Consider the following 13,658-nt stretch of genomic DNA (forward strand, 5'->3'; position numbering starts at 1 on the left):
CTGGGCGGCTTTGACTGATGACAAACATGGCGCCGAGCCAGGCTCCAGACGTGTATGGTCGCGCTCGGTTTTTAATGTGTCCGCTTGTGATCGCGTTAGTTACGTTAGTTCTTGTGAGTGCAGCGAGTGCAAATGATGAAGCGTTTCCAGTACCCAGGTACTTGGACTATAACGCAACGACCGATTTCTTGCACTCTCTCGCTAGCAAGCATCGGTCGCTAGCGTCTGTTTACAGCATCGGCAAGAGTGTGAACGGTCGTCATATATGGGTGCTGAAAATCACGACTGATGCTCACGTGCGGGGCATCGGCAAGCCGCTGTTCAGCTATACCGCCAACATCCACGGCAACGAGGCCCTGGGACGCCAGTTACTACTGTACCTAATGGAGTACATGCTGGACAACTACGGCACCGACAGTCGCATCACGCGGCTCATCAACAACACCGAATTGCATTTTTGTCCGTCGCTGAATCCGGATGGATTTGCCAATGCGAGCGAAGGCGATTGTGAAGGGGCTAACCGCGACTCGGGCCGGTTTAATAGCCACGTCGTCGACTTGAACGGCAACTTCCCAGGCAACGGGGCCGACCTGACCACGATGACAGCAGGCCGCGAGCCCGAGACCCTGGCTATCATGACGTGGTTGGTCAGCAACCCATTCGTGCTTTCGGCAAGTTTGCACAGCGGTCTTCTAGTCGCCTTGTACCCGTATGACTATAGATCGTCAGACGCGCCTAAGGACAGCCCCAACCTGACCCCTGATGACGAGGTGTTCCGGCATCTGGCGAGTACCTACGCCAGAACCCACAGTGATATGTTCCGAAGCCCTCAATGTCAGGAGTACTTTGACGGCGGCATCTCCAACGGCGCGGAATGGCTCGCCGTATCAGGTAGGAGCAGGTCGCAGAGAAGTCTCTGCTTTCTCTTTTTTGCTATGGCTAGCGGGGAACGAGAGGAGCTTGAAAGGTCACTTCCACGTCTGTCACTCCCCTCAGCAACGACGGAGCGTAATAGCGTGCGATGCGGTGCAGCGCGCAACATCCGTTACCGCTCCGACATGCAATCTTGTCCGCGGAGAGGTTTTGCTTTTCGTTCCGCACCCCCTCGACCACGTGAACCTCGCGCCCCTGGGCTTTATCGACCCCAGGCGACGACGCTTTTGCTTCTTAGCGGCGATGGCAACGGCAAAGTCGACGGGAGCGGACGACCGAAAAAAAAAAAAAAAAAAAAAAAAAATGTTAGAACAGAAAAGGCAAAAAAGTCCGCGCGGAGCTCAGTGCGGGTGTGCACAAAGGCAGCAAGCGCTAGAGGAAAACCAGTTACGGCCTGCGTAGCTGCGCTCAGCCGAAATCTGGGGGCGGCTTCCGCTTGGCGAAATTAAGTGGCGCGAGAAACAGCGGACGGTGGGCGAAGCTGTCGTCGGGGTTTTTACCTGGCGGCATGTATTCGTCGTTCGATGTCGATCTCTTCCTTGATGCTTGTCACGCGCGCCTTTCGTAGGCAAAATAGCTCAGCCGGAGCGTTTTATTGTAATTTCTTTCCTCTTATGCGCTCTGCCTCCTCCTATTTAAATGTATGCGACCGAATTGCAGCTTGAGGAATCGGAGCGCGGTTTGTCTCGGCCTGTAAATTTTGCGCGGTCATAGTCAAGAGCCGAGCGCACAGCGTCATGGCTATTTTGTGCGACTCCTCTCGCTTTCGCTATAATGAGCGTACAATCCTAGGTGTGTATATACGTATAAGCTGTTCTCGGTGCTAGGAATGCTTCGTCGGAGAGCGGAACTGTAAATGCTTTAAGTTGCGCCTCGCTAACAGGTGGTTCTATTTAGGTGCAGTTAATGTTACTGTCTTTCCTTTCTGCGAGGGCGGCAGGAAGCACTTACAACTATTTTTTTTTTTCATAATGGGAATGCTTTTATTTGTACAAAACAAATAAAATTCAGCAGTCTCTCTCTCTCTCTCTCTCTCTCTCTCTCTCTCTCTATATATATATATATATATATATATATATATATATATATATATATATATGCACATGCACCTAACAGTGCTGTCATTCAATGCCGGTTACAGTTATTTGTTCATTTTTTTTTTTTTCCGCTGGGTTCCAACGTTCTCGATTAGCTTGGGAAAAAACCTACGCGTACGCTCAAGATATAGCGGTTGACAATCTGCCGGCTGAAAGCGTATTGCGCTCGAAATTCGCTTTGCTGGGACACGCCTAAATGGATGGATGGATGATAGTGGCTCTGCCCTTTGTATCGGACGGCAGCTTGCGCCGCCTAGCCAAAAAATTAAAAGAAATATATTTATCTCTTCCCCATTTTTAGCTTCCCCCTCCCTTTTTTTCCTCTCTTTATTCTCTTGACTTTTTCCACCAATCCTCTAACCTCTCTTTTGTTATCAGAACGCGTTCCTCATCCATTCGTCCATCTTCCCCAGCAAATCCCAGCGCTCTCTCCAGATCTGCCGCTTTTTCCGCGGGAAGGGCAGGACGAAGTTTTTGGCACCTTAGAACAACATGTTCCGTTGTTTCCTCCTCAGTTCCGCACGCCGCGCATAATATATCTACTTCCTAATTGAGCAGATCCGTTGTTGTTGCCAGTAAGATCTGCAGTTTTTGCATCGCAGAGTCTCGCTGTGTTCATTTAAGGGCCTCACACCATGTCTGTACCCCGTTCTGTATATACACTGCTAGAACAACTACAGCTCACCAAAATCACGCACTTACGTCCACATGCCTTAAATATATATATAGGAGCCACGTTCGCCGCCGAAATCATAAAAAAAAAAAAAGATCTTCGTTGCGCTTTCTGGGATACGCAACGATGTCAGGCTACATGACTGCATTGTTATTTTTTTTTTATTTGTTATTTTTTTATGAACGAAGAAGCAGGCGGTCGTTTTAACTTTTTCGTACCGGAGGCGAATCTGATAACATCACAAAAACTCCCACAAGCCTGTTAATTAGCCTTTGCTCCTATTGGTCGATATGTCCGGTGGGGGAAATCGACCATTAGGAGCGGGGCTAATTTATCGGTTTGTAGCAGGTTTGTGATGTGATCGTTGCGATTCATTCGTTCTGGCCCCCTCGCCATGTTAATTTGTTTAGTTTAAATTTGTGGTCGTTGAAACAAAAGCATGATTAGTGTGATCAGTCCTCAAAACAGGCTCAGTGTTATCAAGAGTGCCAATGCGTCCTCTTGTCGGCCCCTCATCCTTACATCTTGGTGCTTGAGAATAGTTTCGACTGCACTTAGGGAACCCATGCTTTATCCGGATCACACAGCACAGCGCAGGTCTCAGAAAAAAAGGCGCTGCCCAGACGCACAAATTCTACTTAGTTTTGTCGCTTCTTGCAATCTTACGCTGGCCCTGGGCTGTTGCTTGTCATTCCTGTTTTTGAAACTCCCTCTCGGGCGTGCGTAGCTTTAGGTCTGTTCGATTCAGAACTGGTTCTCGGCACCAATTCTGAAAAAGTTCCGCTGGTGCAAGTCAGGTGCCGGCGAGGTGCAGTTACAGTTCTGTGGTTCAGGTGCAGCGTGTCAGCAGCGCCACACATTACTGGTGCGGCATTTTCAATCGAGCCTTGTCGTCTGCTCGCTTGTTTCCGTTGGCCTCGAGCTGTTAGTTCGCGCTGTGCGGTTATTTTTGTGCCTCGCTAGGCCATGGACGACAACATCGTCGAAGTCATATTTAAGGAATTTCTGGAGTCCTCCGATAGTGAGGACGGGGAACACGACGCCGTGCTTTCCTTCACGGCAACACAGTTATTACATCGTGGTTCAGACCGAGACCGATCGACAGACCGCAATTCACCAAGTTCCCGTACAACTGAAGCGCTTTTGCTAGATATTTCAGCTTCGAACTCAAGAGGCTATTCAGGTTGCCACAAAAAACCTTAGAGGAACTCGCCATGTTCCCGGATAATGACGCCTGATCCGTCGACGACGAGAAAAAAAAAATGTCCAATTAGATCATAGATGTTTACAAACATCTCATCGGCAGCGCGCGTCGTCTGCTAGCGCCGTCAACACGTGCACCACTTATCTGCACCTCCTCCTCGGAGGGTGCCGCGGTTCTTTGCACCAGAGCGGCACCACGAGTGCACCAAAATCAATCGCGGACGAAGGTGCAGGGACCGCTGTGAATCGAGCGCTTTGGTGCAGCGCACCGTGAACCGGTTCCGGCGGTGCAGAGAACCACGGCTGAATCGAACGCAGCTTTTATCTACAAAAAAAAAAGAAAAAAAAAACAGTATTGCATTTTGGTAAAAGTAATTTCGAAACGAATTAATTCTGCAAAATTGCTGCCCAAAAGAATTATTTGCATTGTTAAATTACTCGACCAAAAAAGTAATTTATGAGTCTTCCATACGGCATCGCCCATAGCCAAAGCTGCTTTAGGACTTTGAACCCCACATACGACACTAGCCGAAGGGAAGGAGGAGGTGAAGGCCTCGGCTGCGAAAGCGTAGCGCCATGAGAGTTACAGCATAGCTGAGGCCGTTACCATGCTACGATCCGCTACCATGATCCACTTGCATGAGGTGCCACTGCGCCTGCGCCGGAGTCAGACACTAGATAGCGCCATATGCTGGCCGGCGGCGCGCACGCAAGCCCCTGCGAAACCACGCACTCTCCCTAGAGACCGGCCGCGAAACTACAAATTTGAAACCATTTAGCGCATATGCACTGGCGGCGCGCTGTAGCGGATAACGGTAGCGGGACCCCGAATCATACCATGTACTGCATTAGCATTACCTAGTACCGAGGCCCCGCCCAACGCGGCAGGCGTGCGCATAGTCGGCTATGGAGCCTATATGTTGCGGCTCAGCCTCTGAAGGAGCACTTGCCGCCGCCTGTAAAGACCATAAGAGAAAGGTGTCATAAGGCTCAGAATGAAAACTGCTTGATGCTAAGATCATTTGGAGTATGTAATTGATCAAATTATTCAATTAATAAAAAATAAAAATTATAAAAAGGGGGCCAAATAAATCACAATGCTCAGGATGAAATGCCAATGCTTGAAGATGTTAATCAAGAAAATTTGTAACATTTAATTTATCTGATTGAGATAATTGAAATAAATGAAAAATAGGAAAATGGGCGGCGTTCAAAGGTGTCAAAGTGCTCAGAATGAAAGCCAATGCTTGATGCTAATTAAGAGAATTAGAATTTGCAATTATTAATTGATATAACTGAAGATATGACAAATTGGAACAAGTAGGGTTCAAAAGTCAAATACTCGGAGTGAAAAGCCAATGCTTGATGATGCTAATTAAGGAAATTTAAAGTGTGTAATTGATCAAGGAAATAATTGAAAAAATGAAAAATCCATTCAAAGGTGTCAAAATGCTCTAATGGAAAGGCAATGTTTGCTGATGCGAAGCATCAGCCTCTAAAAATGAAATAAAACGATAAAAATTGGAAAGTGGAGTCTAAAACATTACAGTCATGATTCATAGTAATATTGCAATGTAGCATGGCTCGGCACTTTACGAAGCATACAGCAAAACCTGTAAAACCATTACATGTAATCATGACTGATGGTCATAATCATGGCCTATGACATTCATGCACATAGCATGACTTGGCACTTTGCAAAGTAGCATACTGTAAGGAGAGGAGTCTAAAACTACCTGTAATCATGGCTCATAGGCATGACTAATGACATTTCTGTTGATCACAACTACTTAACATTTGTTAATTAAAGCCAGCAATTAGTGTATTGCAACTTTACTCGGTGTAAGCTATCCTGTGATGTATGACTTGATGCTGTAGCTTAATGTTCAATTGTTAATTGGAATTAACTAATTAATAACCAAAGCAAATAATAATACAATGCAATTTTAATTGGTTATAAACTATCCAGTGATGTAATAGCACAAATTTAATTTTTTATTCATAATTAACTAATTAATATAAATTAATTAATATCTGCAAATAGTGAAATGCAGTTATACTCCACGTAAGCTATCCGACAATGGAATGATGTACCATAAAGCTCCTTTTTATTCACAATTAACTAATTAATTATTAAATAGTTAGGACATACAATTACTTTAGTGCAGTTATACTCGACATAAGCTATCCATTGATATAACACTTGTGGCTATTATACTTAACATAAAACACAGCTACTGCGGACATTTTCTGCACACATATGCTGAATATGAGGCTCATGAGGGAAGTAATGCTAATTATTAAAATAATGCTTCAGCAAACGATACTTCTCATTAAGAAATCTCCTATTGGTTTAACTACAAAGCTATGATCTTTGTAAAAAACTTGCATAGTTCGTAATCAGACAATACGGCCAAATTCTCCTTTTACCTCAGCCTGGTTCTACATACAAAGTGTACTACTTGTAGCTGTGCCACAAGATGGCAGCCCATCAAGCTTGACAGCCATTTTCGGCCAATGTAGGCAACCCTGGCATGAGCTGTCGCCAATTGTTTGGCTCCGCCGCGTCGCGAGGCGCTGGCGACCCGTTGCAAAGGGTACACCCACCATCACCATCACCATCCTAATCTGAGCGCCGTGGTGCAGCATGTAGGCTCTCTAGAGTCGACGATCACCTGGTGCCATTTGGCACCTTCAAGGCGATCTGCCATGTGTGCAGATCAATCAGTGCATGCGCACAGGTAGTGTTTGGGCTCACGGTACTGTAGTAACGGTAATGCTAACACGGTGCACAGTATGCTAAAGGTGTACTGCCGGATTGCTATGAACTGTGAAAATTCTCGCGGGAGGTCATTTTTTAGACCAAGACATCAATCAGAATGTGATAAAGAGTGCACTTCCGCTACCATCGCAAAGTAAAGCTGATTCTTCCTCTCCTTGATGGGCAGTACAGTGTGTGGTTGGCCCCAGGCTTCGACCGCCAGGGACGTGCTGACAAAATGCGCTACGCTGCATAAGAAATCGCAATTTGCTACGTCATGCTCAATGGGTCTGATTTGAGGATAGCCAAGATAAATGAGGCATGGCTTTGAGCCATTTGACCAACAAAAATTTGTTTACTGATGCGTGCAGGATTATGTAGTTGTACTGAGTGTCAGTAATTGTGGCACTTATATGTAGTGATGAGGAAGCTTTGTGAACTCATTTCGTGTATTTACTGAATATATTTAATCAGCATCATGTATGCTTTGTTTAATTGATAGGCCTTGTTATGCCCCTTTGTCAGCAAATCGGCACCCTTCCCCCTGCCTTTTTTCAGTGCAGGAAAAAAGACGAGACTGTCATTAGGTTCAGGCTTGCCTCTCCTTTTTCCTTTAGTCATCTTTCCTTTTCGTTTTTCTTTCTGTCAAAAGAAATAAACATATGCAGCATTGTTTTACTGAATATAGAGCAAACAAGCCTGGTGCATATTCTTCGGTGTTGTTTTCTTCTAACTGCTCTATCAACCCATTTTTGACAGATTTCTTCATCATTCTTTTCTCCTTACTCTTGACAGGGGTCTGAAATTTTGCTTTTATCTGAGGTTCCTTTATAAGATTCAGCACCTTGTCATGGACCATACCTGGTGTAATATATTAGTTTATGCAGAACTTGCACTTTTTTAACACATTGAAAGAAAAATGAGCCACTGTCTGTGCAGTTTCTTTAAAATCGTTAGGGAGCTGGAAGCTTTTGTAAGCTATGATCTGCACAACAATAAAGAAATCTTGATTGCAGTCCAACACTGGCCTAAGGTGCCAGGATGCCTGAAATTGAACTGATTAAAATGAACTTTTTCTGCAATATATGCCCTGTCAAGTTTGTCAAAAAGAAAACTTGTTTTATTGCTTCTTCTGTGTTTTGTAGCCAAAAGAGCAATAGGAACAATTTTTGCCTGGAGTCATGTTTAATGTGTGGTACAGTGCTCATACGAGCATACTGTTTGGATGATGTGCTTTCCATAGATACTAATATTTTTTAATAGCAAGGAATATATATATATATATATATATATATATATATATATATATATATATATATATTCCCGCTTTCCTTAGCCTCGCCGACTGTTGGCTTCTTTCCTTCATATATATACTTTATTTTTCAGTTATTTTGTCATAACAACATTGTTATGTCATTACATTGTTGTTATCAGCCAGGAAAAATACTGTTAGTTTGTCCTTTACCCGAGGGCTGCATTGCATTCTTACAAGGTGTGTGTGTGTATATATATATATATATATATGTATATATATATATATTTATTTATTCTCTTTGCTAACTGTAGGGGCTGAAGTAGTTTTCATTCTTTTAAACTCAGCTGCAACTAACCACATTCCCTGCCATGTTTTTCACCTTTAGGGAGTATGCAGGATTTTAGCTACATCTACACAAACTGCTTTGAGATCACCCTTGAGATATCCTGTTGCAAGTACCCAAGGGCAAATATGCTTGTCAGCGAATGGGAGAAAAACAAGAATGCCCTCTTGAGCTACATGGAACAGGTGAGAAGCCTTTTCCTGAATCACCCGTGTGTGATATGTGGGAGTATACTGCTTCCCAGACCTTTGAGCTACGCCGTATATCCTCCAGTGTGGTCAAAGGTCACAAAAAGAAGCAGCTTTCTTAAGTGACCTCTGCCCCTGCCCATATTAGCTCGGTGGGGAGAGAAAGTAGCGGTCATTCTAAATTCAAAGCATTAGTTAGCACCAGCAGATGTCCTTGTTCTGTGGAAATTGCTTTGCTGGAAATTTTTGTCACAGAATGAATTGTGGCCGTTTTCTTTTTGACATTGTGCTTTGCTGGAGTGTGATCTTACATCATGGCTGGCCATGTGTGTGTGCTTTGCTGGAGTGTGACCTCACGTCATGGCTAGCCATGTGTGCTACACATAATAATTTCCTGTGCATATGTGCAGTTTTTTTTTTAAATGCAAAATGGCCTACAGTTAAATCTTGCAAGGTAAGAAGCAGGGATTGTTCTATTGTTAGGATTGCTCCTCGCTTTACTTCTCCTGCAAATTATGAGAGGGCCTTGGCTTAAAATTTTGTTTCCATATGGGTACAGCATTGCTAGTCAGCGAGTTATTTCAAGCAGATATTCTTTTACTATTGTTTTTTACTTGAAGGGCAGCAGATGAAGTTATTTTCTTAATTCTTGGTTTGCCTTTATAGTTACTCAAGACAGGAAAATAATAAATAGTTTGACGCTGTTATAAAAGACCAAACATATCACATTTTCTGGCATTCAACATTCCGCAGTATCAGATCAACTCGGACTAGCTGAAGAATTCTATGAGGACATTGGCATTTTTCTGACAGCTGCCGCTAAATGGAACTGCTTTATTGCATCTGTCAGTTGTCACTATAGCTTTCATTCGTCCAGCTGCACTATGGAACTTTTTTTTTTTTGGGGGGGGGGGGGGGGGGGGATTTTGTTTTGTACCAAAGTACCCCTGTTACTCAGATTTCTGCTCAGCTGTCAAACACCACCAGACAGTAATGAAAATTACTTGAGGCAGCCTGTATACTGTTTTAATAATCCTGGTGTTCCTATTTAGAATGGCTGGAGTTGCTGGTTAATAAGGTATTTTAAGAGCATTGATTTGCCCTCCTATTGCTAGAGTATGCAAACCATTAAGTGCTGCTTTTGTACTTAGTCTGTGGTTCACCAGCTGGGAGAAGTTTACTGCATTTTATTTGCAGCACTCATGGCTCTCTCTTCTGTCTGGAAGAGGAAGTTAGTTGAGGAACACTACTGTATATAACACAGGTTGTACAGGTTGCTATAAGTAACCTGTATTGGTCTTGCACAAATTTTAAAAAGTGATTTGAAAGTTTTCTATATTTTAAGTGGCGTGGTTATTTTTGTGAGGGGCCCAAAGTTTCCATTCTGGCAGCTAGCTTTGCTTCCACTGAGTAGAGCTGCCTTGGAAACGATGTCAGTGTAACTTTGCCCATGGCATCATTCTTTCTGAGTGCCTCTGAGGGGTCCATTGGCTGTCTTGCTCAACTGGTTTTCCGGTGGCTAGCTGTTGGGCAATTAGAGTGTGTGTCGAGGGGAAGGGGGGGAGGAAGTGAGGAGGGGGTGTCAGAGAAAAATAAAACGACTGAGACAGGAAAAGCGAATGCGTGCAGAAGTTGCCCAACTGCTCACTCAAGTGTGAAGGAAGTGAAAGGGGGCAGGGGAGGGGGGAGGCGAAAGGAAAGGAAGCATTTCTTCTTGTTGTTTTTGTTTTTTTTTCTGTGTGTAGGAGGCATGCAGACAGGTTCTGTCTGTCTGTTGGGCTTTGGTGCCTGCGAGGTATTCATTGTTGTGCTAGTTTTTTCTTCCTTCTTTCTGTCTGGAATGTGCTTCAAAATAATAAGCATACATAAAGAAGGTCACATCATTTTTTTAGTGCAGTTTATCTTTGGCAGGAGTCTTATAAGTTTACCTAGTTATGCTAGCACCTTGCTGAAAAAAATAAGAACACTGAAAGAAGACGGCCGAAAGCGCGAGCGTTGTTTTTGCATTCCGTTAGGTTATATTAGGTAGCAGGCAGACATTAGAAATACGACATGGCTTTATATGTGTTGACTTACACTGTCTGTTGCTTGTTTAAAATATGAAAGGAATCATAACGGTCTCGTGGTTAATTTTAGTTTTGCTGACCATTGGGTGCTGTGAGAAATTACGCCCTATTTGTGTAACCAGTTTGTATGAATTCATGCAGAGATTGTCGGGGGGTACTTGAATAGCAAACCTTGACAAAATATTTGTTGAAGTTGTAAGAAATACATTAGTATATCACGAGATTGTTTGGATGGTTCTATTTTTTACTTGCTGTCCGAATAGCCATCTCTTTCTCCTTTTTTTTGTTTTGTCAAGAATTGTTTTCTAGTATTGAAAAATTGAACTGAAAAAAAAAATTAGTTCCAGTAATATACAGGAAATGGGCTTCGGGCGAAAAGCTACGATAGCTTGAGAGATGCCCGAGGCCCAGTAAAGGCAGAGCAACAAGATGTGTGAAATCAAGGCGAACATATACATATATAACATGAAAATTATGAAGCACAGAAAGAGCGCAGCTATACAAATGAAACAGCAAATTAAAAACTAGCACAGTAAATTAACGATCAACAATCATTTAACAGTATGCACACAACATGGCAAAACGTAATGAAAATAAACTATTCTTATGGTAATGTTCAAGACAAACAGAAAGTACAGAAAGGCAGTGCCGAATTGATAAAATATAGCTTAAAGTCCTTATTTGAGGCGGTAAAGATGTTTGCGTTCTGTATGCTATAATAATTTAGTTTGCATGGTAAAGTAAAACGAAGGCTCTGGTTACTGTATAACGTCCTCGTTTGAAGAACGTCTCATGTTTGTTTACTTCTGGTGTGAAAGGGTTTTACGTAAGGCTAAAGTCCGGCAGTATTCTTCAAGAAGTCGATTAAGCATTGAGGTGGCAATTTAAGGCAGTGAAGTAAACGATAATCAAACATGGTATGCACAGGGTGAACCCTATATTGCGGAAATAATGTTTCCGTGTGGGCAGTGTAACATGCACCAGCGATTAGTCTAATGGCTTTCTTTTTGAGACCGAGTATGGTGTTCAGATTTGTTTTGGATGTTGTACCCCAAACAAGGTAACAGTAGTTTACGTGTGATTGAATTATAGGGTGGTAAATAAGGAGCTTATGCTTTGGGGAGAATTCGTTCCGAAGTCTCGAGAGGAAGCCAACAGATCTAGTAAACTTGCTTTCAATATACATTATACGGTCAGACTACCTCATGCAAGAGTCGAATACAACACCGAGCGATTTGAACTTGTCTACAATTCAATAATGTTATTTTCTAGATGCAGAGTATTGTTTACAGTAATATCCAGGCTAAGGGGTCGAAAAAAGATGGCTTTGGTCTTGTTAGAGTTAACTACCAAGCCATTAGCTGTAGACCATTTGTGGAGATAATCCTACAGTGTAGAGTTTTGACAAGTTCGTCTCTAGCTTCACTTTTCATATCCCTGCAGCAGGTTATTTACCACAGCTGTTTGAAAATTTATATTTTAGTGCTTGGTGTCTCCAGCTTACATTATTGCACAGATGTGTCTAGTCACCTGTATTGCAGTGCCGATTCCATATCATACACTGTTTGATATACGCATCTGTGCTTGCGTTGCAGCAGCTGTGCATAGTAGGATTGCGTCTGTTGACGTCCTTTGTGCAGCTTGCTAATGCTACATTGTGCAGCTCATTGCTGCAGTCTAGCTATTGAGAGATATATTCTAGTATACATACATGCGGGGCCTGTTGTTTTTAGACTTTATTGTTCTTAAATTTGGAGGCTCATTATCGGGGCAATATTTTCTGAGCTGGAAATTGGGTAGAGATTATATTTTTCGTCAGCGAACTGAGTCTTTCCTTTTTCACCAGTAAAAAAAAGAATAAGGATTGCTTTTTTGTTTCTGCGCATGGAGTGCTGTATCTTTGTCTAAGTTGCTTCATTGTATAAATTACTACATTCTATAAACTGGGTTTTTCTCCCTAAATTTCATAGATATGTGAGCCACAGTGCTGTGGTAGGTGTGTCCAATGGAACTTTTCAGTTGCTGTGAGGGAACTGTCTTAGTAAATTCACTTCTTGTCCAAATGTTTTGCCGCATTAATCAACAAGAAATGACATTTCAATTTTTTTAGGCTGCCAACACTTGCAAGGTTTAAAGAGTACTATATTGCACATTTAATTATTTTTCCTACTGCAGAATGTCTCTAAACATTACTAAGACATCATGGATGGTTGGCACTGATAGAGTACTTTTTACATGCACATGTTAAGTGCTGCAGATTTTCATCACTTTTTAGGAACTGTGGAAAAGAGGACTTCAAAAACTTGGGGTGGGGGGAGGAGCAGAGTGTAGGCTGTGATGTTACGTAAGGCCGTTCTGCTTGTGAAAAAAAAAGAAGAGGAGGGAGGGAGGGGGGGCGCAGTACTTGTCACATCACTGGATAGGTCACGTTGACAGGAGCACTAAGAAATAGCCACCACTTGTACACAAAAAACTGCTTTACTGCATTTCTGCAAGCAGGTTACAAAAGGTAGCCGACACAGAAGAAATGTTTGCCTACTCATATGTTTTCATCTTTATTCTTGATTTTTCAGTTCAGTTCAATCGTTCAGTCGTGTTCGACTCTTCGTGACCCTATGGACCATGTCACGTCATGCTTTCTGGTCTCTCACTATCTTCCTAACATCACATAACTTCATCTGCAGTGCCTCGAGGATGCCATCTAACCATCGCGTTCGCTGCCTACCCCTTCTCCGGCGACCCTCAACCTTTCCCAACATCAAATCTTTCTCCAGCGACTCCTTTCTTCTCATCAGATGACCAAAGTAGCTGAGCTTTAACTTTAGATTTGACCCTCCAATGAGCAGTCAGTGTTTATGGTCGACAATATCGACTGATTTGATCTTCTGGCAGTTCAAGGAACTCTCAAGAGTCTTCGCCAGCACCACAATTCAAACGCGTCAATTCTTTGGCGGTCAGCCTTTTTCACAGTCCAACTCTCGCATCCATACATCACAACTGGAAAGACCATAGCACGAGTTATACGGATCTTGGTTGGCAGACTAATGTCTCTGCTCTTTACTAGGCGGTCAAGGCTAACCATTGCTCTCTTTCCCAGAAGCAGGCATCTTCTAATTTCATGGCTGCAGTCTCCTTCCGA

General features: G+C 43.1%; 1 protein-coding gene across 2 annotated transcripts in view; it reads left to right on the forward strand.

The window, feature by feature from the left end:
* LOC146197082 (carboxypeptidase D-like) overlaps positions 1 to 13,658 on the forward strand; it is a 59,520-nt gene continuing 45,862 nt past the window's right edge. For both annotated transcript variants that reach the window (XM_084598823.1, XM_084598822.1), the window contains exons 1-2: positions 1 to 891; positions 8,308 to 8,450. In XM_084598823.1, the coding sequence (XP_084454949.1) occupies positions 18 to 891; positions 8,308 to 8,450 (1,017 nt within the window). In that variant the 5' untranslated portion in view covers positions 1 to 17. The remainder of the gene's footprint in view (positions 892 to 8,307; positions 8,451 to 13,658) is intronic.

Source organism: Amblyomma maculatum, chromosome 3, assembly GCF_055883805.1.
Source record: "Amblyomma maculatum isolate TAMU_Amacu chromosome 3, ASM5588380v1, whole genome shotgun sequence".
NCBI lineage: Eukaryota > Metazoa > Arthropoda > Arachnida > Ixodida > Ixodidae > Amblyomma > Amblyomma maculatum.